At 36.8% G+C, this 23041-nt stretch overlaps 1 protein-coding gene across 1 annotated transcript in view; it reads right to left on the reverse strand.

Moving 5' to 3' along the window:
• dock4a (dedicator of cytokinesis 4a) overlaps positions 1-23041 on the reverse strand; it is a 67931-nt gene that overhangs the window by 19700 nt on the left and 25190 nt on the right. The window contains exons 18-35 of the mRNA XM_079808963.1: positions 22907-22990; positions 20959-21059; positions 14759-14840; positions 13648-13818; positions 10149-10341; positions 9148-9272; positions 8159-8293; positions 7968-8066; positions 7762-7856; positions 7587-7662; positions 5328-5428; positions 4680-4738; positions 2764-2912; positions 2246-2331; positions 1559-1585; positions 1366-1461; positions 1196-1256; positions 906-999 (exon numbers count right to left, since the gene is read on the reverse strand). Coding sequence (XP_079665089.1) covers positions 906-999; positions 1196-1256; positions 1366-1461; positions 1559-1585; positions 2246-2331; positions 2764-2912; positions 4680-4738; positions 5328-5428; positions 7587-7662; positions 7762-7856; positions 7968-8066; positions 8159-8293; positions 9148-9272; positions 10149-10341; positions 13648-13818; positions 14759-14840; positions 20959-21059; positions 22907-22990 — 1834 coding nt within the window. The remainder of the gene's footprint in view (positions 1-905; positions 1000-1195; positions 1257-1365; positions 1462-1558; positions 1586-2245; positions 2332-2763; positions 2913-4679; positions 4739-5327; positions 5429-7586; positions 7663-7761; positions 7857-7967; positions 8067-8158; positions 8294-9147; positions 9273-10148; positions 10342-13647; positions 13819-14758; positions 14841-20958; positions 21060-22906; positions 22991-23041) is intronic.

Here is a 23041-nt window from a genome sequence, read left to right on the forward strand (position 1 = left end):
ATTATTATTATGCAACACACAGTTAGACAGATCATAAAAATACATTTAAAAAGGATTTATAATATAAATTGTGATTATTATGATTATGCAACACAATCATTTATAATAGAATATTATTATTATTGTTGTTGTTATTATTATGTAACACAATCATTTATAATAGAATATTATTATTGTTGTTGTTGTTGTTATTATTATGCAACACAATTACACGGATCAAAATAATTCAAATTTTTATAAAAAAAAAATACATTATTATTATTCTGCAAGTTACACAGATAAAAAAAACAATTAAAATTAAAAAATATACACAAATTATTACTACTATTCTGCAACACACAGTTACACAGATCACACAACAATTTAAAATAAAAATACTATATTTTTTCAAAATATTATTATTATGCAAAACAGTAACACATCGTAAAAAATAAAATAAACAAATTATTATAAATTATTATCTGTGTAAGTTATCTTAAAAAATTTTAAATTTTAAAAAAGTTATTTTTATTATGAATGATTATTATTATTCAACACATTTTATATAAATTGTATGTAATTTCCTGTAAAGGATCAATAAAGTATCAACAACAAAAAAATATAATAATAATTTATAATATAAATATAATTATAATTATAAATACAATACTATTATTATTATACAACAGTTACGCAGATCATAAAAAAATGAAAATAAAAATAATAATAATTTATATTAGAAAATATTATTACTATTAGAAAATTATATTTTAAAAATGAATCATTAATTATTTATATATTTAAAATGAATTGGTGCAGAAATGACTTTGATCAGAGGTAGGCTACAGTACAAAAAAAAACATAATCAAGCATACTGTCAAATGAAAATGATACAGATCAACCCAAATATATGGAGCGATTATTACCGGTGTAATTTTGTGCCTTCAGGTGCAGCTCATAGAGCTTGTGAATATAACGGATGTACATTTCTTCTTTATTCAACTCAGTTTTGTAGAAGTTCTGAAAAGAACAGGACAAAGTGACCAGAAAATCATTTTATTTCTGAAGGTCATCTCAATAAATACCAAACAACTATGAAAAATATGACACATTTTACCTGTTATTTATTAATGATAAAATAGGTTCTCTGATCTCAAGTAAAGAACATGACACAAATGAAAATGCATAACAAAATATCAGTAATATCCAAGCTAACCAGAAGGTTGACTGTACATCCCATCGTTTTCCCATCAACCTCTCCGATCTTCATGCAGTCCCTGTGAAGAGATGCAGAACATCACTGACCTTCATGCATGAAACTCGATTGTGTTTGTACTGTATGCTGTATGCATTATGTGTATGGACGCATCTGTGTGTCTGCTTTACCTGTAATCTAGTAATCTTTCCATTAGCCGTGTGACAGTAGCGATGTGGGAAATGCCACTTTCTCTCCAGGTCTCTCTCTCGATCTTCTTCAGCAGACTAAATCACAAACATACAGTATTCAGATATATATTAGAGTAACTAAACTAATTTAAAAACAACAACTGTAGTACATAGTATTTAATGATAGTCTTACCTTGGATATGGACCAAACAACGGAATTCTAATGCAGAAAAATAGAAAAACATTTGACAATATTTTAGTATATTTTAATAGAATATATTTATCAAATTATATATATATGTACTGCGTATAATTATTATGTATATACTGTATAAATATACACTCATTAATCTATACATTTAAGAAATATTTGCATGTATATACTGAATATATACTATATATATACACACACACATATATATATAAAATATAAATGATATAAATAAATAATACATATTTAATATATAAATATATACATGCATGTGTATGTATTTATATATACATAGTAATTATACACAGTACACACACATTATGTAAACACTAAACGTTTATTTTTTATTTTATAAAAACTTTCTCTCTATCATTTTATAAAAACTATCATGATTAATCGATTTGACAGCACTTATATAATACGTAATTGTTTTATATTTATACACTTCCATCAGTAGAATGTTTTTGAAATGAATCTTTTATGCTCACTAAAGCTACATTCATTTGATCAAAAATAAGGTAAAAACTGTAGTATTTTGGAATATAATAAATATTTAACATACATTTATTTAATATATATTTATAATAAGTGTTTTCTATTTGAATATATATATATATATATATATATATATGAGGAAGGGTTAAAAAAAGAGAAAGAATTAGGACTCACATGTTGTTAAAGAGCTCTCTGTAGGTCTCATCTCCTTTGCCCTCTGACATCAGACCATCTAGTTTGTCTATTAGTTTGGCCTCCACCTTTACAGACAAATCAAAAATATAATTTTTCCTCCTTTAAGCATGTTTTTAAGTCCACTTATAATGTTAGTCAAGGTTTCCTGCACCATGTCCAATCCAGGCTATATCTGCAATATTTTCATCACTATTTTGAAGGGCTTTCTCTAAAATAATTGAAATAACAATCAAAAAACCCAGACATGGCCCCTTTAAAATGATTTAGAAAATAAATGATTTAATGTAGTTCAACTTTACATCTACACGAGTAGCTCAAACTCAGACAATTCTTTTAAAATTATGATTCCATTCAAAAGCGTCACGATCTTGGTAAACAAGCTGGATTTCTGGCATCCACAGCGTTTTACTCTGGTGCCCGCACATAATTTACTGTGACATGAACATCACGCTGCTCTCGCACGCTGAAAGATGTTTATGTCACTGCAATTTCAGCACCTGTTTGAAGTTGCCGCTCCGTTGCTGTTCGCAGTCCATCATATCGTGAAAAATGGGGATGAGGACGTTCCGCAGATCCATCTGTGGTACCAGAGTCACCTCCATGAACGGGCCAATTAGGGCAGGAATGAGATTCAACTTATAGTCACCTGGAAGACAACACCATATATCGCTCTTAAAGGGTTAGTTCACCCAAAAAAGAAAATTCTGTCATTAATTCTGTTATTTTTTGGAGGGGTTTGTCTTCATTTGTGTTCCGAAGATGAACGAAGGTCTTACAGGTTTGGAACAATTTTGGGTGAACTAACCCTTTAACCCTTGTGTTATGTTGCTGGTCAATTTGACCCGTTTTGATTTTTAAGTTGTCCGAAATATCAGTTAACCTATGTTTTTTTTTCTTTACATTTTGTGACTTTTTCTCATTTAGGGTCATGAACATGCATGCAAAGTTTCAACACGCTGATGTGTTTTGACATATACACACACATTTACTGTTACGTTCGTGATGTTCACGGGTCAATTTGACACGCATATTTTAATGTTCAAAGGCAATTGTAGAGACCCAAAATAATAACATTTATTGGTTATATTTTGTTATTTTAGTTTTTTTACTAACCTATGAAGCTAAAAAAAGGCTTTTCCCCATTTTTTTCAATACAGAAATATTTTTTGTATGCCACAAATGGTAAAAATTAGCTATTATTTCTTTTTTCAATCTATCTGAAATACTATCTAACCTACATTGTTTTTCTTGAAATTGTGTGACCTTTTCTCGTTTAGGGTCATTAACATGCATGCAAAGTTTCATCATGCTGATGCGTTGTGAAATGTGTATATCAAAATTGTATACACTCCTGCTGTTTGTGGGTCAATTTGACCCATATAGGACAGCTATTCAAAAGCAACTGTCCAGACACAAAATACAAAACACTTTGTTGTATGTCAGAGCTCTTCAACTCTGTCTTGCTGAGATTAACAACTTCATGAAGCAGTTTTGAAATCAGCCATCACTGTATAAGTCGTAAAAGTAAAGTTTAAAACAAGTTATAGAAGTTTATGAACATGTAAAATATATAACATATATATTTTTATATTTTATATAAAATATATATTTTACAAAACATGTTCAATTCCAAAACCTCAAGAAAATCAAAGCTAAATAACTGAACAAATTCTGTACCAAATTTTAGGTTGAAATCTCAAAAAAATATGTTTTTGTGCGCAGTACCAACGTTTTCCACTAGATGACATGTAGACTCTTCGGTTTCCATATATGGTTTGAGTGATCTGAACGTTATATTTTCATACTTTTCAAAATATCTATGAAGTAGACATCCTATTCAGAAGTAGTTTGGGCAGTAATGTTAATATTTGATTTGAATTCAATCTCTAAAATGCATATAAATAACATATGGAAAGATTCAGAGCGCGCGTTATAGTTTGGCACCGCATTACAAATGACGAATATAACGTTATTTATCTACAGCTCTGTCATCTCTTTTGAAAATCAGTCACCAAATATGAAAATTAGAGTCTGAAAGCTTTAAAATGCTATATAGTTGGTCAAGATTACTTTAGGTTTAGACTAAGACATTATTGTTCTAAATGTATAAAGGCAAGTGTCCTAAGGGCCAATCTTAAAAATAGTGGTTAAAAGTATTTTTATAAATCGTAAATTCAGATATTTATTCTTTGTAATGTGTGAAAAGTATTGATATTAAAAGTTAATTGTTTGTACCTGATTGAATGTGTTTTTCCATAGTGTGATTTTTGGGGAATTGTATTGAATCCAATTAGGGTCAACTTGACCCGGACCATAAGGAGTGTAACCAGAAATCGAACAGTGCACAAGGGTTAAATGCAACGGTCATGTGAATCCATAAATGCTAAATGCTAATTTCTACTGAAAGACGTACCCAAATGCTGCCACATGCTGAAAATCTCACAACCGATCATCACTCTCATGTCACCGTACCTTTAAAAACACAAACATAATCATATCAATTCTGCGGTAATAGAAAGGATATTGGCTGCGTCCAAGATCGCATACTTCCCTACTATATAGTAGGCAAAAAACAGTGTGTGACAAAAGTAGTATGTCCGAATTCACAGTACTCATAAAAGAGTAGGCAAAAAGCAACTGGATGACCTACTACTTTTGGCGAGATTCTGAAGTGTGCATGCGATTGACACTTTACTATCCCATGAGGAATTTGGCAATATGCCGAATGTAGTATGTCCAGATTACATTCATACTACACACACTCATACTTTTTTAGTGCTCACAAAGTAAGTACTTATTCAAATTAAGTACCTACTCTATAGAGTATGCGATTTCAGACATGGCCAATGCGGTAATGTTACAGCACTTTTCCCATGATGCAACTTGCGAAATGTGTACTGTATAAAACTAATTAGCCAATATACAATAAATCCCTAAACCAGCTGCTAGTAATAGCACCTCATTACGTAGAATTACGTGTTATTTTACACACAGAATCTTTCAATCTCATTCTCGGTAGGATTCTGATCACATAAAGGAAAAGAACAGGAAGGGGTCTCACTTCTCCAGGACTTTTTTCCTCTTGGAGGGCGGGAACATTTCCAGCTGGAGGCAAGGCTGGTTGATGAATATTATACAGAGATAAAAATAGGACTCCCATACCTACAGATAAAAAGACAGCTAATTAAAATGCTGACTATGATTATCTGCATTGCAGGCACACGTTTATCATGTTCCCATGATGCACCAGGAAAGAATTCTCCTATGCAGTAATTTTTGATGTCATACAGCACACTGTAAAGAATGGCAATGTTTTAGCCTAAGGAAATATTTCTATCTGACCTTTAAAAATGACTTCTCCTGGTGTGACCTACTGAACTCAGGTTGATTGTGTCATACTAAATATTTTATTTAATTTAGATGTCAGAAGCCCATTTTTATAGTGTAGATGTGAGATCATGGCTTTTAGATCTACTGCTTTCACACGTACACAGTGTACCACAGACGTCTGAATATATTAACATATTTAATGACATAGTTAAAGGCAATCATTAGTAAATTCTATATAGTATATGCAAATTTTTCTCTGGTATTCCAGTACTCAGGAGAGCATAAAATGAATTATTTAATCTGTAGTATTTAAACAACTGCATGTTAATAAAGCATTATTTTTTTACTTAAAGGGTTAGTTCACCCAAAAATGAAAATTCTGTCATTAATTACTCACCCTCATGTCGTTCGACACCCGTAAGTCCTCCGTTCATATTCGGAACACAAATGATGGCTGAGAAAGGCTTCAGACAGGCCTCCATTGGCATTCAGTACATTGACACTTCCAAGATCCATGAAAGGCACTTAAAACGTTGTTACAAAGTCCATCTCACCACAGTGGCTCTACAATAATTTTACGATGCGACGACAATAGTTTTTGTGCGCAAATAAAAATCAAAATAACACCTTTAACCAACTTGTTCTCGACTTCCGTGTATGCCTCCACGACGCATGCGCGAGAATATGACGCAGATCCGGCGCTCGGACAGATGACCCAGAAGCGATTTGTTTACGAGCAGAGGAAGACGCGCGTATCTCAGCTGTTGGATTCTACATTGATCGTGCTTTAGGTCTCGGCGTAGTTCTCAAAATGGGGTTAAAGTGTGTATTTCATGGATTCCCGAACGCCGGCGCTACGTCATATTCTCGCGCATGCGTCGTGGAGGCACACGCGGAAGTCGAGAACAAGTTGGTTAAAGGTGTTATTTTGTTTTTTTTTTGCGCACAAAAACTATTGTCGTCGCATCGTAAAATTATTGTAGAGCCACTGTGGTGAGATGGACTTTGTAATGACGTTTTAAGTGCCTTTTATCGGTCTTGGGAGTATAAGTGTACTGAATGCCAATGGAGGCCTATCTGAAGCCTTTCTCAGCCATCAGCTTTCAACTAAAATATCTTCATTTGTGTTCCGAATATGAACGGAGGTCTTACGGGTGTCCAACGACATGAGGGTGAGTAATTAATGACAGAATTTTCATTTTTGGGTGAACTAACCCTTTAAAAGGTGAGAATGAAGATTATGTGCAGATGTTTGACAGATATTAATATATTGACTGTAATAAAATTACATTTGAGAACTTTTGCTGTTAGCAACATCCAGGTCATGGGTTCGATTCCCAGGGAAAAGTGTCAGGCGACACTAACATTTGGGGTCGTTCATTTTTGTTATGTTTTTGAAAGAAGTCTCTTATGTTCACACATGCTGCATTTTTTTAATCAAAGCACAATAGACACAGCAATATTGTGAAATATTACAATTTTAAATAAATGTTTTACGTCAATATGTTTTAAATAGAGCTGGGCAAATCGCGATTAATCGCATCCAAAATAAAAGTATATTTAAGAAATATTTGCATGTGTATACTGTGTATATATAATTTATCTTATATATAAATATACATATTTTATATATAAATATAACATTTTCTTAAATATATACATACTTTTATTTTGGATGTGATTAATCGCGAATAATTGATTGCCCAGCATTAAAATTTAATTTATTCCATAACTAGTCTTCAGTGTCACACGATCCTTCAGAAATCACTCTAATAGGCTAATTTGCTGCTTAAACATTTCTTATTATTATTATTATCAATGTTGAAAACTGCTTAATCTGTTTGTGGAATATTTTTTATTTTTTTGCTGAATAGAAAGATGAAAAGAACAGCACTATTTAAAAGCTTTTGAATTATAATATAAATGTCTTTGTCTTTACATATATAAATTTTTTAAACGTACTGAATCCATAAATGGAAAATCTCCTTACCTTGAAGTCAAATTTCTCATTAAGGAAGTTGTTGCGCAGGGTATCAGAGAGATACAAGATGGTGGTAATAATGACGCTAAACACAAACAAACAGAAACGTCAAGCAATGAAACATTTCTATGGTTGAATGAGATTACAAAGGAATCAGTTCAAGCCTTGATTTCCAAACCCTTACTTATTAGCGACCAGCCGCATGACAGTCCAGTCTTTTGGGAACATATCCTGTCGGATAAGTATTCTGAAGACGGTGAATAACTGCAGGAGGAAACTCTGGGAAACCAGTGTAAGAGATCGTACAGTTAGACTACAGCAATCACTATTATCACAGCAGAGTATGCTAGTGAAACAGCTGCTCTGGTAATGTTTTTTAAATGATTTTACCGTTAGTTCATCTTTAGTGGGAAATCTGCTGAGAAGCTGTTGGTATTCTTTATCTTTTAGCTGCCGTAGCAACGCGAGCAAACAGGCAACGAATTCACCCTGAAACACAAACACATCTGAGTGTTATTCAATATACTGAAATACTTTCCCCGAAGTAAACATAAAAGGTCAATGGAAAAGGTCAGACGCACGGTGACATCCTGGTACTGCAGGCGCAGGGAGGAGGCAGCAGGCTGAGGTCGGTTGGTCACTTCCAGTATAGTTCTTAGTAAGACTCCAGACAGACTGTCCATGACCTGATTCACCTCCTCAGACACTCCACACTCCTACAGGGAGATACATTTTATTATTTTTATTTTATTTTGATATATATTCAAATTAATATATCAATATATATATATACAAATTAATATATCAAACATTTATTTAAATATAAAAAAATAAATTAAACAATTGTATGATATTACATTTTTTATATTGATATTACATTTTTTTTAACATTTTGGGCTGTCAATTTATTTAAATGTTTACATTTTGAATTTGTAATATGATGATCAAATGAATCAAATTAAATTACAGTTAATTTAGCACATATATCAATATTTACTAACAAAAGTTCCATTATATTGCTGTGGTAGAGGAGAAAATCCCTGAATAAACATCAGTTTTAGGTTAAACAAATAGCTTGAGGAATCAAATTCCCTTATTGTGTAATTTGCATAGGCCTACAGGTCAGGAGGAACGATATATTACATTTCTAAAAAAATATTTGGTTAGATAATTTATTATAATTTTTATATGAAGGAAGAAGAACTAATTTGAACAAGTTTTTTTCAGTAACTAAAATATGTAAATCTCACCAGCCATACTAAGGTGAAACTCAATTTAATTCAAAACTCAAGTTATAATATATACATTTAAATATGAATTATATGATATTACATTTTTATATATTTACTATTTAAGATACATTATAATAAACCCTAATTTGAACATATTAAATATATATTTTACATGTTCTCTATACAAAATCAGCAACTAAAATAAGTACCAAATCTCACCAGCAATTCTAAAGGGGAAAAAACTGAAATTAAAAAAGGACAAGAGCTAGAAACTAACTAATAAATAGAGACGAGAGTGAGGGAAATGACTGTAGCAGCAGTTTTAGTGCGAGTCTGACCGTGGCGGGTGTGTTGGCCGTCAGCATGCTGGTGAGGATGTTGGCACACAGAACCAGCTCCCTCTGCTCCTGCAGGTGTGTGTGCAGCAGATGCAGAACTACAGGTAACAACACACACCTCGACTCTGACAACACACAAACACACATACATAAGATTCAAGCATCTTAACCATAGAAAAACTACTGTATCAAATTTCTAAGGACTCTAAATACTCTTTAGCTAGTAAAAAGATACAGTAACTGTAAAAATGTCCACCTTCAGGTCATGATTCATGTCTTTACTGTGTAATTTCCTGATTTTTATAAGGTAAACATAAGAATAACTTTTATATTGTTAGTAATATTTCATGATAAATACTTTCTGGACTGAAGCAGATTAACATGAGTATCCATAAAACCATTTTTTTTTTTAAACGTGAGTATTTCCGAGCAAAATGAAGTTCATTTCTGAATCATCATCATTGTATTGCATTGCATTATGTTTCGTCCCCCACAATAAAAACTACAGAGCTTTGATCATAACAATAAGCATTTTGATATCATCTTAATAAGACATTATTATTGGGAGATATAGAGGGACAATGATATTTATATGCATGTTATGCATGTAGTCTGCTATACTAAAGATTATTGATTTAAATAACAAGCTGTCAGATTTTCAGCTTACTTTTTGGCCATATATACAACAACATCTGCACCAAAATGCACATTTTTGCTCCCTTTGGGCCATAAAATGTATGTTTTTGTCTCCTCGAGTATGAGCTCCATATTCTCACAATATCATACTATACGAGCCATAAATGCCTGATGCATCAAAAATTATACAAAACATAAAACACATATGCAAACTTATCTTGTTATATTTTTTAAATATTTTGTCAAAAGGCTTTACAGGGTTAAAAACAGCATAGACATAGTGTACACTAGCATTTAGATGGCCTCTAATAGACCTAAACCTGATTTCATGGTGTTTTCAGTAATAATTTCTCATTTTCAACTACCCGGGTTGACGTAAAGAGGACTCTCCACGGTCTTGGCCATGCACTGCAGTTTGACGGCCTGTAGGGGGCAGTCATTGTGCGTGAGGGCGGGCAGGCTGCTCAGCGTGTCACGGGCCAGATTTGCCACCTCTCTCATGCTGAAGATCTTTAGCAGCTCGCAGCACACAGTCGGGAACGATCTCAGGAACACGGCCTGAGAAAATGCCAATAAACAAGTCGCTGAGTCGAGTGTTTGTTTAAAATGAAAAAACCCAGTCAAAGTTATTAGTTGGTGCCCAAGAGATAAAGTTTAAAGTCAACATGAAATCAAAATGGACAATTCTTCTTTTTAATGGAATATTGCAGTATTTACTATAAATGATTTATCCATGCACATCGTTATTTTAAAAAATTCATGTTCCATCATAATCTTGAATCAAAATAACTTCCCCTCCCTCTTGCATCATCTCTTCTCTGAAACCACAACCATCCAATCCCATGGACAAAATCAAGTCCCACACTAAATGCTTTCTTTTTCAAGAAGCCGTTTCACTTGAAAACACGTCACAATAGGGAAGAAAAGACCATCGCAACTTCCGTTTCATGCTGACTTTAATAATATGTGTAATGTGCTGCGGTATCTGTGTGTTTTGAGCATTTGTGTCACTGTAATACGCTATCATCTTCCTCCAAACACATTTGCACATTGATGTAGTGGGAAAATGTTCCTCTGGTGCGGTAGGGGACGTCAAACAACAGATGTAAGCAAAGGCGCACACACAAATATTGTGTTGACACGAATCTGGCACAGATCCAGTCGCCTGCATGTGCTTTGGATTATGCCGCGGTGTCCAAAGACGCTTTGTTTTCTTGGCTGCGTTAATTGAAATCTGCTCTCTTGCTGGGCCGCCATAACAAGAACAGACCTGTGTGCGAGTTCAGTGTGAGTGAATGTGAGAATGTGTGCGCGCATCCCCACTGTGCCACCGTTAACGCTCGTCGGAACGAAACGAATCTCGAAAAGAACGGGAGAGGGTCTCTCTGCCCGACGGACACAGGCGGCTCAGCTGACTCCTAGCTCAAGCTCACGGGCCGTGACAGTGTGTGGCAGGCTTTTAACACGCACAGCATGCATCTCTGTTTGTGTATATCAAGACTGACTTAACTTTCCATGGGCTGACTGAGCTTTGAACGCTGCTATGGTAGCACAACAAATGTGGGTGGGGCTGAAAAGAAGTACTGTACTCAAACACTGTTAACTATATATACACACACTCACCTAAAGGATTATTAGGAACACCATACTAATACTGTGTTTGCCTTTAGAACTGCCTTAATTCTACGTGGCATTGATTCAACAAGGTGCTGAAAGCATTCTTTAGAAATGTTGGCCCATATTGATAGGATAGCACCTTGCAGTTGATGGAGATTTGTGGGATGCACATCCAGGGCACGAAGCTCCCGTTCCACCACATCCCAAAGATGCTCTATTGGGTTGAGATCTGGTGACTGTGGGGGCCATTTTAGTACAGTGAACTCATTGTCATGTTCAAGAAACCAATTTGAAATGATTCGAGCTTTGTGACATGGTGCATTATCCTGCTGAAAGTAGCCATCAGAGAATGGGTACATGGTGGTCATAAAGGGATGGACATGGTCAGAAACAATGCTCAGGTAGGCCGTGGCATTTAAACGATTCCCAATTTGCACTAAGGGGCCTAAAGTGTGCCAAGAAAACATCCCCCGCACCATTACACCACCACCACCAGCCTGCACAGTGGTAACAAGGCATGATGGATCCATGTTCTCATTCTGTTTACGCCAAATTCTAACTCTACCATCTGAATGTCTCAACAGAAATCGAGACTCATCAGACCAGGCAACATTTTTCCAGTCTTCAACTGTCCAATTTTGGTTAGCTTGTGCAAACAGAAATCGAGACACATCAGACCAGGCAACATTTTTCCAGTCTTCAACTGTCCAATTTTGGTTAGCTTGTGCAAATTGTAGCCTCTTTTTCCTATTTGTAGTGGAGATGAGTGGTACCCGGTGGCGTCTTCTGCTGTAGCCCATCCACCTCAAGGTTGTGCGTGTTGTGGCTTCACAAATGCTTTGCTGCATACCTCGGTTGTAACGAGTGGTTATTTCAGTCAAAGTTGCTCTTCTATCAGCTTGAATCAGTCGGCCCATTCTCCTCTGACCTCTAGCATCAACAAGGCATTTTCGCCCACAGGACTGCCGCATACTGGATGTTTTTCCCTTTTCACACCATTATTTGTAAACCCTAGAAATGGTTGTGCGTGAAAATCCCAGTAACTGAGCAGATTGTGAAATACTCAGACCGGCCCGTCTGGCACCAACAACCATGCCACGCTCATGCCACACCCCTTTTGCTGCCAAAACAGCCCTGACCCGTCAAGGCATGGACTCCACTAGACCCCTGAAGGTGTGCTGTGGTATCTGGCACCAAGATGTTAGCAGCAGATCCTTTAAGTCCAGTAAGTTGCAAGGAGGGGCCTCCATGGATCGGACTTGTTTGTTCAGCACATCCCACAGATGCTCGATTGGATTGAGATCCGGGGAATTTGGAGGGCAAGTCAACACCTCAAAATTGTTGTGCTCTTCAAACCATTCTTGACAGGGCACATTATCCTGATAAAAGAGGCCACAGCCACCAGGGAATACCATTTCATGGTCACCGTACATGGTCTGCAACAATGCTTAGGTAGATGGTACGTGTCAAAATAACATCCACATGGATGGCAGGACCCAAGGTTTCCCAGCAGAACATTGCCCAAAGCATCACACTGCGGCTATGCACTGTGTATTCTGACACCTTTATATCCGAATCAGCATTAACTTCAGCAATTTGAGCTACAGTAGCTTGTCTGTTTGATCGGACCACGTGGGCCAGCCTTCGTTCCCCACGTGCATCAATGAGCCTTTGAGGACAAAATGTTCAATTGCTGCCTAATATATCCCACCCACTAACAGGTGCCGTGATGAAGAGATATGCCTGATCTGTGTATATACATACATACACTGACATATGAAGTCAAGTTTACAGGCAAGCGACAATTAGTGCATTACAAATCATAAATACACTGAAAATATGTCTGGATCAAAGATGTCTGGATGGTGTTTCTGCTAACATTGTCCACAACCACTTTTTCTAGGTCAGAGGTCACCAATTAAAAAGACCATAATCCGTAAATTGTTTTTATGCAAACGATTTTTAATGCAGCATGTGATACAGGAATAACAATTGTCGGAAACAATTATTTCTGTTGGTCCAATTGCTAAAATATGGTTGGTCAGATATTTGCTGAGAACAAAAAGGAAACTGGATTTCTTGAAACGGAGCCACTTTAGGTTGTAAAGATGCAATTTTATGATGGTATAGTATGCTCAAATGCTGGAATGCCAGCTTACTACATAGCAAGTACATACTTTTCGTATAAGAAGTGTGTGAACTTGTACCCAGTGTAGGCATAAGGGTGTGTGTGTGTGAGTGTCTCACCTGTGTGTGTGTGATGGGGCTGATGCCCTTACTCTCATGAGACAGGAACAGGTGGATGGATTTAAAGAGCTCATGAACAGAGCAGCGGAATTCCTCCTCGTTCTGGCCTCCGGTGGCCGCCGCGTACAAGCGCCGTGATTGCACAATGTACTTAAACAAGTACTCTGACGCCTGTGGGCCATATGATATCAAACAACTGTTAATAAAATTAATATTTAAAATCACATTTAAAAAATCCTAACAAAAAATCCAAAACATATTTTAAAATGATTTCTTAACCCTTTCAAGCCTGACATATGAAATAAGTCAGAAAAAAACTTACAAAATATAACAAAAAGACTTTGCATATGTGTTTTCTGTTGAGTATCATATTTGATACACCAGGCTTTTATTGCTCATATAGTTTCATAATGTGAGAATATGAAGCTCACACTCGTGGAGGAAAACCAGACAAAATCTTTGATCATGTTGATCATTTATAAGCCTTAGAAATTTGTATCAAATATGGTAGAGAAGGCTTTACAGGGTTAATTTAATATAATTTTTTTTAATTTAATATACAGAATATATTGGGATGCATAAGCGGTTTCTTTATTACTTTTTGAAAATAAATAAATAAATCTGCAGACATTGTGTATAGTGCAGTTTCTGTATTAAACATTTCACTCAGAAAGAGTAAAAATACCAAAAGATGAATGGAACGCATTGTCTCCAAAGAGGGTTGAAGGGTTCAAGGTAAGAAAGTGGGAATTGCTTTCAAATAACACCTTTGAAGGGTGCAAACGAGTGTGGATGCTTTTGGAGAATGTGCCTGGTGGTCCCACGGCAGGTCATAAAAGCAAAGAAAGAAAAGACGGAATGTTTGTAGCTTAATTGCATGATGGGTAAGAAAAGAAGTTCCTGTGGGTGAGAGAGGCTGGAGAGGAACAGAACAGATGCATCAAGGGTATTCATAGCTGCTGGGGAGGAAGCTTAGAAGATCAGGACGGAGAACCAGCAGGGGGTGAGGGTTTATTCCAACATGATAGAGATGGGGTGCATATGTTTCCTCATAGATTTGCATGCATACTGTAAAATACATCCTGAATGAAGCACATGTTAGTGTTCTCACCTTCAAAACCTGCTGGATCTGTTCCTGGTGCTCGGCATCAATGATACGATCCACATACCACTTCAACACACGGATCAGATCCCTGCAGACAAAAGCCGTGAATATTAGACATCAGGAACAAGAAAACAATGTTTGTTAAAGTTTGCCGTTTATGTCTGTATGTTGTACATTTCGGTTTGTCCTGCAGGGAACACGCATAATATCACAAATTATTTATAGGCAGTGCTCAAGATTTTACAGAGCCTCTAAAATAACATCTGCAGGGAAAGGAAGAATGTTTGCATGCCCACGATACACTGTTCGATACCTTTATGTTCTTGTTTTTTTTTTTAATTCACTAGTTTTTAGTGCTAGAGAGGTGAAAGACCGCCTCTGCAGAAGAAAATCAACACCTACTTCATCATTGCAACTTTGGCCCCGCCCACTGGCGTGTTAGTGAGATGACGAGGAGAGAAGAGTGATACAGGATAGACTACAAATAACATTATCTTCCAAACGATCCTAAGCTAGGAATGTGGTTATTTATTTTCAACAATGTGAATGTCTCAGTTGAGCATTATTTATATGTATATGGTACATTTTCATATATGGTACACGTAAAAGGCTGTGCAAACAGCCTTTTACAATATGGACTCGACAGTCTTGCCACAACATGTACACTCATCTAAAAGATTATTAGGAACACCATACTAATACTGTGTTTGACCCCCTTTCGCCTTCAGAACTACCTTAATTCTACGAGGCATTGATTCAACAAGGTGCTGAAAGCATTCTTTAGAAATGTTGGCCCATATTGATAGGATAGCATCTTGCAGTTGATGGAGATTTGTGGGATGCACATCCAGGGCATGAAGCTCCCGTTCCACCACATCCCAAAAATGCTCTATTGGGTTGAGATCTGGTGACTGTGGGAGCCATTTTAGTACAGTGAACTCATTGTCATGTTCAAGAAATCAAATTGAAATGACATGGTGACTTTGTGACATGGTGCATTATTCTGCTGGAAGTAGCCATCAGAGGATGGGTACATGGTGGTCATAAAGGGATGGACATGGTCAGAAACAATGCTCAGGTAGGCCGTGGCATTTAAACGATGCCCAATTGGCACTAAGGGGCCTAAAGTGTGCCAAGAAAACATCCCCCACACCATTACACCACCACCAGCAGCCTGCACAGTGGTAACAAGGCATGATGGATCCATGTTCTCATTCTGTTTACGCCAAATTCTGACTCTACCATCTGAATGTCTCAACAGAAATCGAGACTCATCAGACCAGGCAACATTTTGCCTCATTAGCTTGTGCAAATTGTAGCCTCTTTTTCCTATTTGTAGTGGAGATGAGTGGTACCCGGTGGGGTCTTCTGCTGTTGTAGCCCATCCGCCTCAAGGTTGTGCGTGTTGTGGCTTCACAAATGCTTTGTTGCATACCTCGGTTGTAACGAGTGGTTATTTCAGTCAAAGTTGCTCTTCTATCAGCTTGAATCAGTCGACCCATTCTCCTCTGACCTCTAGCATCAACAATGCATTTTCGCCCACAGGACTGCCAAATACTGGATGTTTTTCCCTTTTCACACCATTCTTTGTAAACCCTAGAAATGGTTGTGCGTGAAAATCCCAGTAACTGAGCAGATTGTGAAATACTCAGACCGGCCCGTCTGGCACCAACAACCATGCCACGCTCAAAATTGCTTAAAATCACCTTTCTTTACCATTCTGACATTCAGTTTGGAGTTCAGGAGATTGTCTTGACCAGGACCACACCCCTAAATGCATTGAAGCAACTGCCATGTGATTGGTTGATTAGATAATTGCATTAATGAGAAATTGAACAGGTGTTCCTAATAATCATTTAGGTGAGTGTAAGTAACTGTGAATATAATTTTTATAATATTTTTAGTGTATTTTCATCAACAACAAAAACATTTGATAAGCAAGTTGTTCATCCTTGAACCTCTCTCAGGAATTTAAAGTATTCCTGCTCATGCACCTAACAGGTTTTGTAAAGTTTAGGAACCGACCCCTAGAATCAGAGGGTTCTGGCCGATTGAATGCTGTTCCAAGATCAATAAAGGTCCTTAACGGTTCACTGTATCCCATGAGAAGTCTTAAACACTCAGGCGATGAAAAGTCTGAGATATTTCAAGTGATGGTGACAATGAATCAATGGAGTTAGAGAGCACAGGTCTTCATGAATAATTAATGCAGCAGCCAGGAAACTTTGTAAATAGACTCTGGTTTAATGGTCTCTGTTGCCAGTCAAAACTCATTAAAATAGTTTAAAACGTCCTTAGGGTCCAATCCATCAAGATCTGTCTGAAAAGGACAGTGCGGGTAAAGGTGTACATATATTCACAATCTGTGGGCGGCGTCTACAGTGGGTCAAAATCTTGGAAAACCTGGAAAAAAGTACTTGAATAAATAATAGTGAGGATAGTTTACTTTTGGTTTAACTCTTATATTTGGCCACATTGCCTAATGCAACATTATTTTATAAAGTAAATGTTGTGATTCATTACAAATGGGGAAAAAATAATTGGAGGAAAACTGGGTCTTTTAAGTGCCTCTTGTTGGTTTTGGAAGCCCACGAGAGTAATTTGGCCATAAGGAGAAAAATGTTAACATTCCCAGCATGGAATTGCAATTAATGTCAGCCAGTGTAATACCAGCTCTCATCCCCCCTAAAGATTTCACTTAAAATCCAATTAACACACTGCAACACCTCATATTGTGATTGCGATAAAATCAACTGCCTTGAAAATAATCCAACCATAATTAAGAGTAATCTTTCATATATTATTTATCCAATTTATATTCGCCAAGATCTGACTGTTAATATGAATCTATTAGGTGAACTACACAGCCTTCAGTTCAGTTCAGTTTGATTAGATTCAGTTGTGTTCTGTTCAGTTCAGTTAAATTCACTTGTGGTCAGATTCAATTTGATACGAAATGGTTCAGTTCAGCTTTCTGTTCTGTTCTGTTTGATTCAGTTCCATTCAGCCTTGTTCAGATCGATTCGATTCAGTTTAGTTTTGCTTGACTCATTTCAGTTTGGTTCAGTTCAGTTCAACTTGTTTCTGTTTAGATCAATTATGAATTTAAATCTGTTCAATTAGATTTGATTCAGTTGTGTTCTGTTTGATTTAGTTTTGAAGTTCAGCTCGGTTCAGTTCAGTCTGTTCTGTTCCATTGATTCAAATCTGTTCTGTTAGATCTGATTCAATTTCTATATCTAGATTGTGCCATAAATGACTAATGTAATACGGACCTCTTATTTCATGCTTACTTAGCTTTGCGAATATTATTAAGTGACCTCGACTGTTTATTCACTAGCGATAACAGCAGTAATCGCCCTGGCAGCCTCAGCTACATTAACTTAAGATACTTCAGGATTACTGACACACAGTTTGAACCCAGCGGCTCTGTTTTTCACTACCCTGAGACAAACAGACCGTCATCGCCACAGCATCCATCCTGACTGCAGATTAACCTTAGTGTGTCTTTGAGCATGCTGGGAGGCACAGCGCAGTGTGAAAATGTATGTGAGTGTGGTAACAAAGCACATACCATTAAACTGCAAATAGATAGACTACGAAAAAAAGAAACAAATCTATAGGGAACATATCAAGTGGGATTTTCCTGGCTCTTTTGAAATAGAATAGTTTGAAATACTATGTAAACATCCGCCTAACGCACACAATGCAAAAAATGTAAACATACACTGAAAAAAAAAGGGGGGAAAAAAGGTACAAATAAAAAAAAAGAATAATAATAAAATAAAAATGGCATCAAAACTTTATAAGAAATGTAAACAAACATGTACACAACACAAAATAAAATAGTATGAATGTAGGCATCACAAAATTATACGAAATGTAAATATTAAAAATATATACTTAAAGCCACAATATGCATTTTTTGCTGGTAGAGGTCGCTTATTCAAAACAAAGGCGTAGCTTTTATTATGCCGCAGATGACCGCTTCTGCTTTTCTCACTCATGCATATGTGTGGGTAACGCAGCCCTGTTTTATCATATTAGATACATTTGAGTGTGTTAAAAGTTATGTTATAATGCTACTCTGTGCGTTCGCTCAGTGGCTACTATGAGACACTTGTTGCACACTGCAGTGAGCTAGATCGATATTAGGCATGGTAAAACATGGTACTCGCAGTAAATCAAGAAAACCAGATTTAAACAATAAGACTAACTATGTTGAGGTATATAACAATGATTCGTTTTCTGTCGATGAATGTATCCAAACAGTGGCTCACCAGTCTAATAAAACACATAATATATTAAACATCTTTGGTGTTTACATGGTTTCTACAAAATAAAACCGGATATCGAGGGTAACGCGGGTATGATGTCATTGATAGGTGACGCATGTACACAATTCGTGTCCTGGTTAAAATTGCTTATATCTCTGGATTTAAACATTCTTAGAAACATTTGGGAAAATGTAAGTATACAAGTCATTGTTCTAGTAGTTTTTGGAAATTTGAATCCAAAAATGTTACATATTGTGCCTTTAACAGTAATGTAAACACACTTAAAGGGGTACTTTGCCACTGGCAAAATGGGCTTTCAATAAAACTTGGTTAAAAGTAAACAGGCAAAAAAAACCCCTCTGTGTTTGTAGTCAACATTTCGCACACAGTGTTTTAGGCCAAACACATGGGGGGGGGGGGGGGGGGGGGGGGGGGGGACTGAAAGAAACTGCTGTTCTGTCAGTTCCGCTCGAAGCAAAACACTGTCACATACAGCTAAGAAAGCTGTTGCCATAGTGTTCCATTTTTACCATAATGCGGTTTAAAAAGTAGACATAGCACAATCCAATTTTCATTGATAAACCCAATCATCCTCTGTCAATACGAGTAAAAGTCTGCCGGATGACACGTTTTGCTGACAATAAATGTAAACTGTTCATTTACATATACTACTGATATTGTAACAATACAAAGCAGGTTGAAAATCAGAAGTTACACTGCTGGAATGCAAAATAAAATGAAACAAAAAATTATAATAAAGAAGAAACAGCATTACACGGGACACGGGACAGAAACACGGCACAGCATTATGGGAACTGGGTGACGGGAACAGTGTGAAAGTGAGTATTTTGCAAGCCGCCCACATCCACCTCAGCTTTGACATGATGCTCCACACCTCAGTGCGTTACAGAAGAGAGACCACATCACTGCCCACACACACACACAACACAACCACAACGCCTCATTACTGACAGACAGCACGGCCAGAACACACCGCACACATAGAGAGAGAGAGAGAGAGAGAGAGAGAGAGAGAGAGAGAGAGAGAGAGAGAGAGAGAGAGAGAGAGAGAGAGAGGAGGAAGGGAGGGAGGGAGGGAGAAAGCAGAAGGTGTGTGTGTTAAGAAAGAAAAAATATTATGAGGAAAGAATGAGGAGCGTCAATCTATTACACATTATACATTCAATCTGAAAACCCCTTAATAGTTGCCATCAGCACAAACACACATTACTTTCCTGACCACACATACAGGACAAAACTGCATTGTCAGTCAAATGAAACAGGTTATGACAGATGAAAGCAAGACTACGCTGTGCTTTGGGCTTGACATATATCTCCCTCTGTGCTGAGAGGACCTGCAAACTCAGAGAAACTCCACGGGTTACAGTATACAAGGCCTGGAGCTCAACATAAAACACCTTTCATCTTTCTACATAACCAAACGCAACTCTCTCCGAAGCATGACACGCTATTTCAACTGAACACCACAAGAGCTCCAGTATTTGTTTTGAAACTCATACAATTCTCGAATGCATAATTTTTACTTGTGTAGTTTACTAGGGCTGGGAATTGCCATTGACCTTAATTAATTGATTCGATATTGCATAATATTTAGCTGCCATTTTGATATATATTGTGATTTCTTGTATGTTTAAGTATATAAATACCTTAAATATTGAATTATTAAAAAATAATCTTAAATATATCTGTAATATATAAATAATCTGGCATCTTAAAAACGTGCGCTGCATTTTCTGCGTGAAATGCCGCAAGAGACGTGAACACAGCGGTCAAAGACATCCGTCAAGCGCCCGTTTACATAGAAAAACAATGCAAAAGAAGCGCAATGGAACGAAAAAACATTCTGTGTGAATTTCATCAATTACGATTTGTAACAGAATGTTTTTTTCCCCGACCCCAAATGTTTACCTGTAGGACAGGGCACCAGCGAAGTGGTTCTCGATGTAGTTGTCCATTACAGGCTTGAAGAGCTGAAATTTGCTGTCCTGCAGCAGATTTATAACGTGCACCTGAGGAGAAAACAAAAATCGACACCTCAGTAAGGTCGTAAGATAACTTTTGCAAAAATATCAACATAATTTATGCGAATTAAGTCCTTTTGAATTCCTATCAGAGTTTATTTTCCAATACTGTTCAGCAGAATCAATTGCCAAATCCGTTTCCGAATCCCCTGCTAGTGTATCAATCTTTGGTGAATCAATTGTTTGGCAGATCAATCACTGATGTATCAAGCACTAGCGAATTAACAATTGCTGAATCAAACACTGGCGAATCAACCACTTCATATCAGCAGGTGACGAATCAACCACTAAGGAATTTACAATTAGCAAATCAACTGTCAATATATCCAGTGGTGAATCATTGATGAATCACCTGCTGACCCCCTTAACAAGTCCAAATCAATCGTTGAAGAATCAATCACTGGTTAATATGTTTACAGTTGATTTGCAGAAAGTTGATTTGCCGATTTAATAATTGATGATTCAATTACTGTGCATCAAACATTAACATATTAACCACTGGTGAATCAATCATTGATGTATGAACCACTGGTGAATCAATCATGGTATGAATGAACCACTGGTGAATCAACCACAGTATGAATCGACCACTGGTGAATCAATCACTGTATGAATCAACCACTGGTGAATCAATCATGGTATGAATGAACCACTGGTGAATCAATCATAGTATGAATCAACCACTGGTGAATCAATCACTGTATGAATCAACCACTGGTGAATCAATCACTGTATGAATCAACCACTGGTGAATCAACCACTAGTGAATCTATCATTGGCCCTGTCCCAAATGGCACCCTAAACCCTCACGGTCTTCCTCTGAGTCCGCAATTTCATGACATAATGCCGCTTTGACTGCCGGGAAGAAGTCAGTGCGTAACCCGCACCAGTGCGGGCTCGACAGAAGTGTGCATCGAAGGCGCATATCGACCTCAAAGGGGGCGCTCGCGAGCACTCTTCTGAGACCTAAAATGACAAATGGGACACCCTGCAGTCTCGTGGGTTTTAACGGACACGCGCATACAGAGGCCATTGTAAGTCCACAAGACCGAAAGTGCACATGAAGTGTGCCATTTGGGACAGGGCCTTCGATGAATCAACCATTGGTGAATCAATCATTGATGAATCAACCACTGGTGAATCAATCATTGATGAATCAACCACTGGTGAATCAATCATTGATGAATCAACCACTGGTGAATCAATCATTGAAGAATCAACCACTGGTGAATCAATCATTGATGAATCAACAACTGGTGAATCAATTTCAGTTCAAATTATTTTATAACGAGAAAAAGAGGCTGTTGTGGAATGATATGAGACTTGAAACTAGCACAGCACTGTAGGAAATTAATTGCCCAAGACAATGATAATTTTTTATAATGGACCGAAGAATGCAGCAATTGACCAATCAGAATAAAGTATTCCAGAGTGCCTTGTAAAAAGTAAATTTATTGTATAAAACACTTCCCACGCAGCCAAAGAGAACCCTTAATCATGCAGAGTTTATTTAAAATGTGCTTTCTGATCTGGAAGTACTTTGTTCTGCCTGATATAAAGGGGATATGAGGACATGAGTTGGATTATAGCAAGAGAAGTCTAAGATGGATTTTATGAGTTGCTGTATTTGGCATGTAACCGTGGTAACACAGTCGAGGAGAGATGAGGAAAGCATCTTGTACTCATTAACAGCAAGAAACTGTCTCCTTGCGGAGGAGATGGATGAGTTTGTATGAGTTTGCAGTCAAAATATGTAGAGTATCTCTGGAAACTAGCATCGCAGTGTCTACATTTTATACATTCCCATTCACAGGTTTGAATAAAACATCACTCACCAGGCAGTCAAACACCTTTAGTCCATACCGCTGAGGACTCTCATCTAAAATCCCAAACAAGGTGTCCAAAGTGTCCTGTAAAAACTGTACAGAGAGAATCAAATGTTACAGAGACAAAAATATTTTTGGGGAAAG

Source organism: Gobio gobio (genome assembly GCF_949357685.1).
Source record: "Gobio gobio genome assembly, chromosome: 25".
Classification (NCBI taxonomy): Eukaryota; Metazoa; Chordata; class Actinopteri; order Cypriniformes; family Gobionidae; genus Gobio; species Gobio gobio.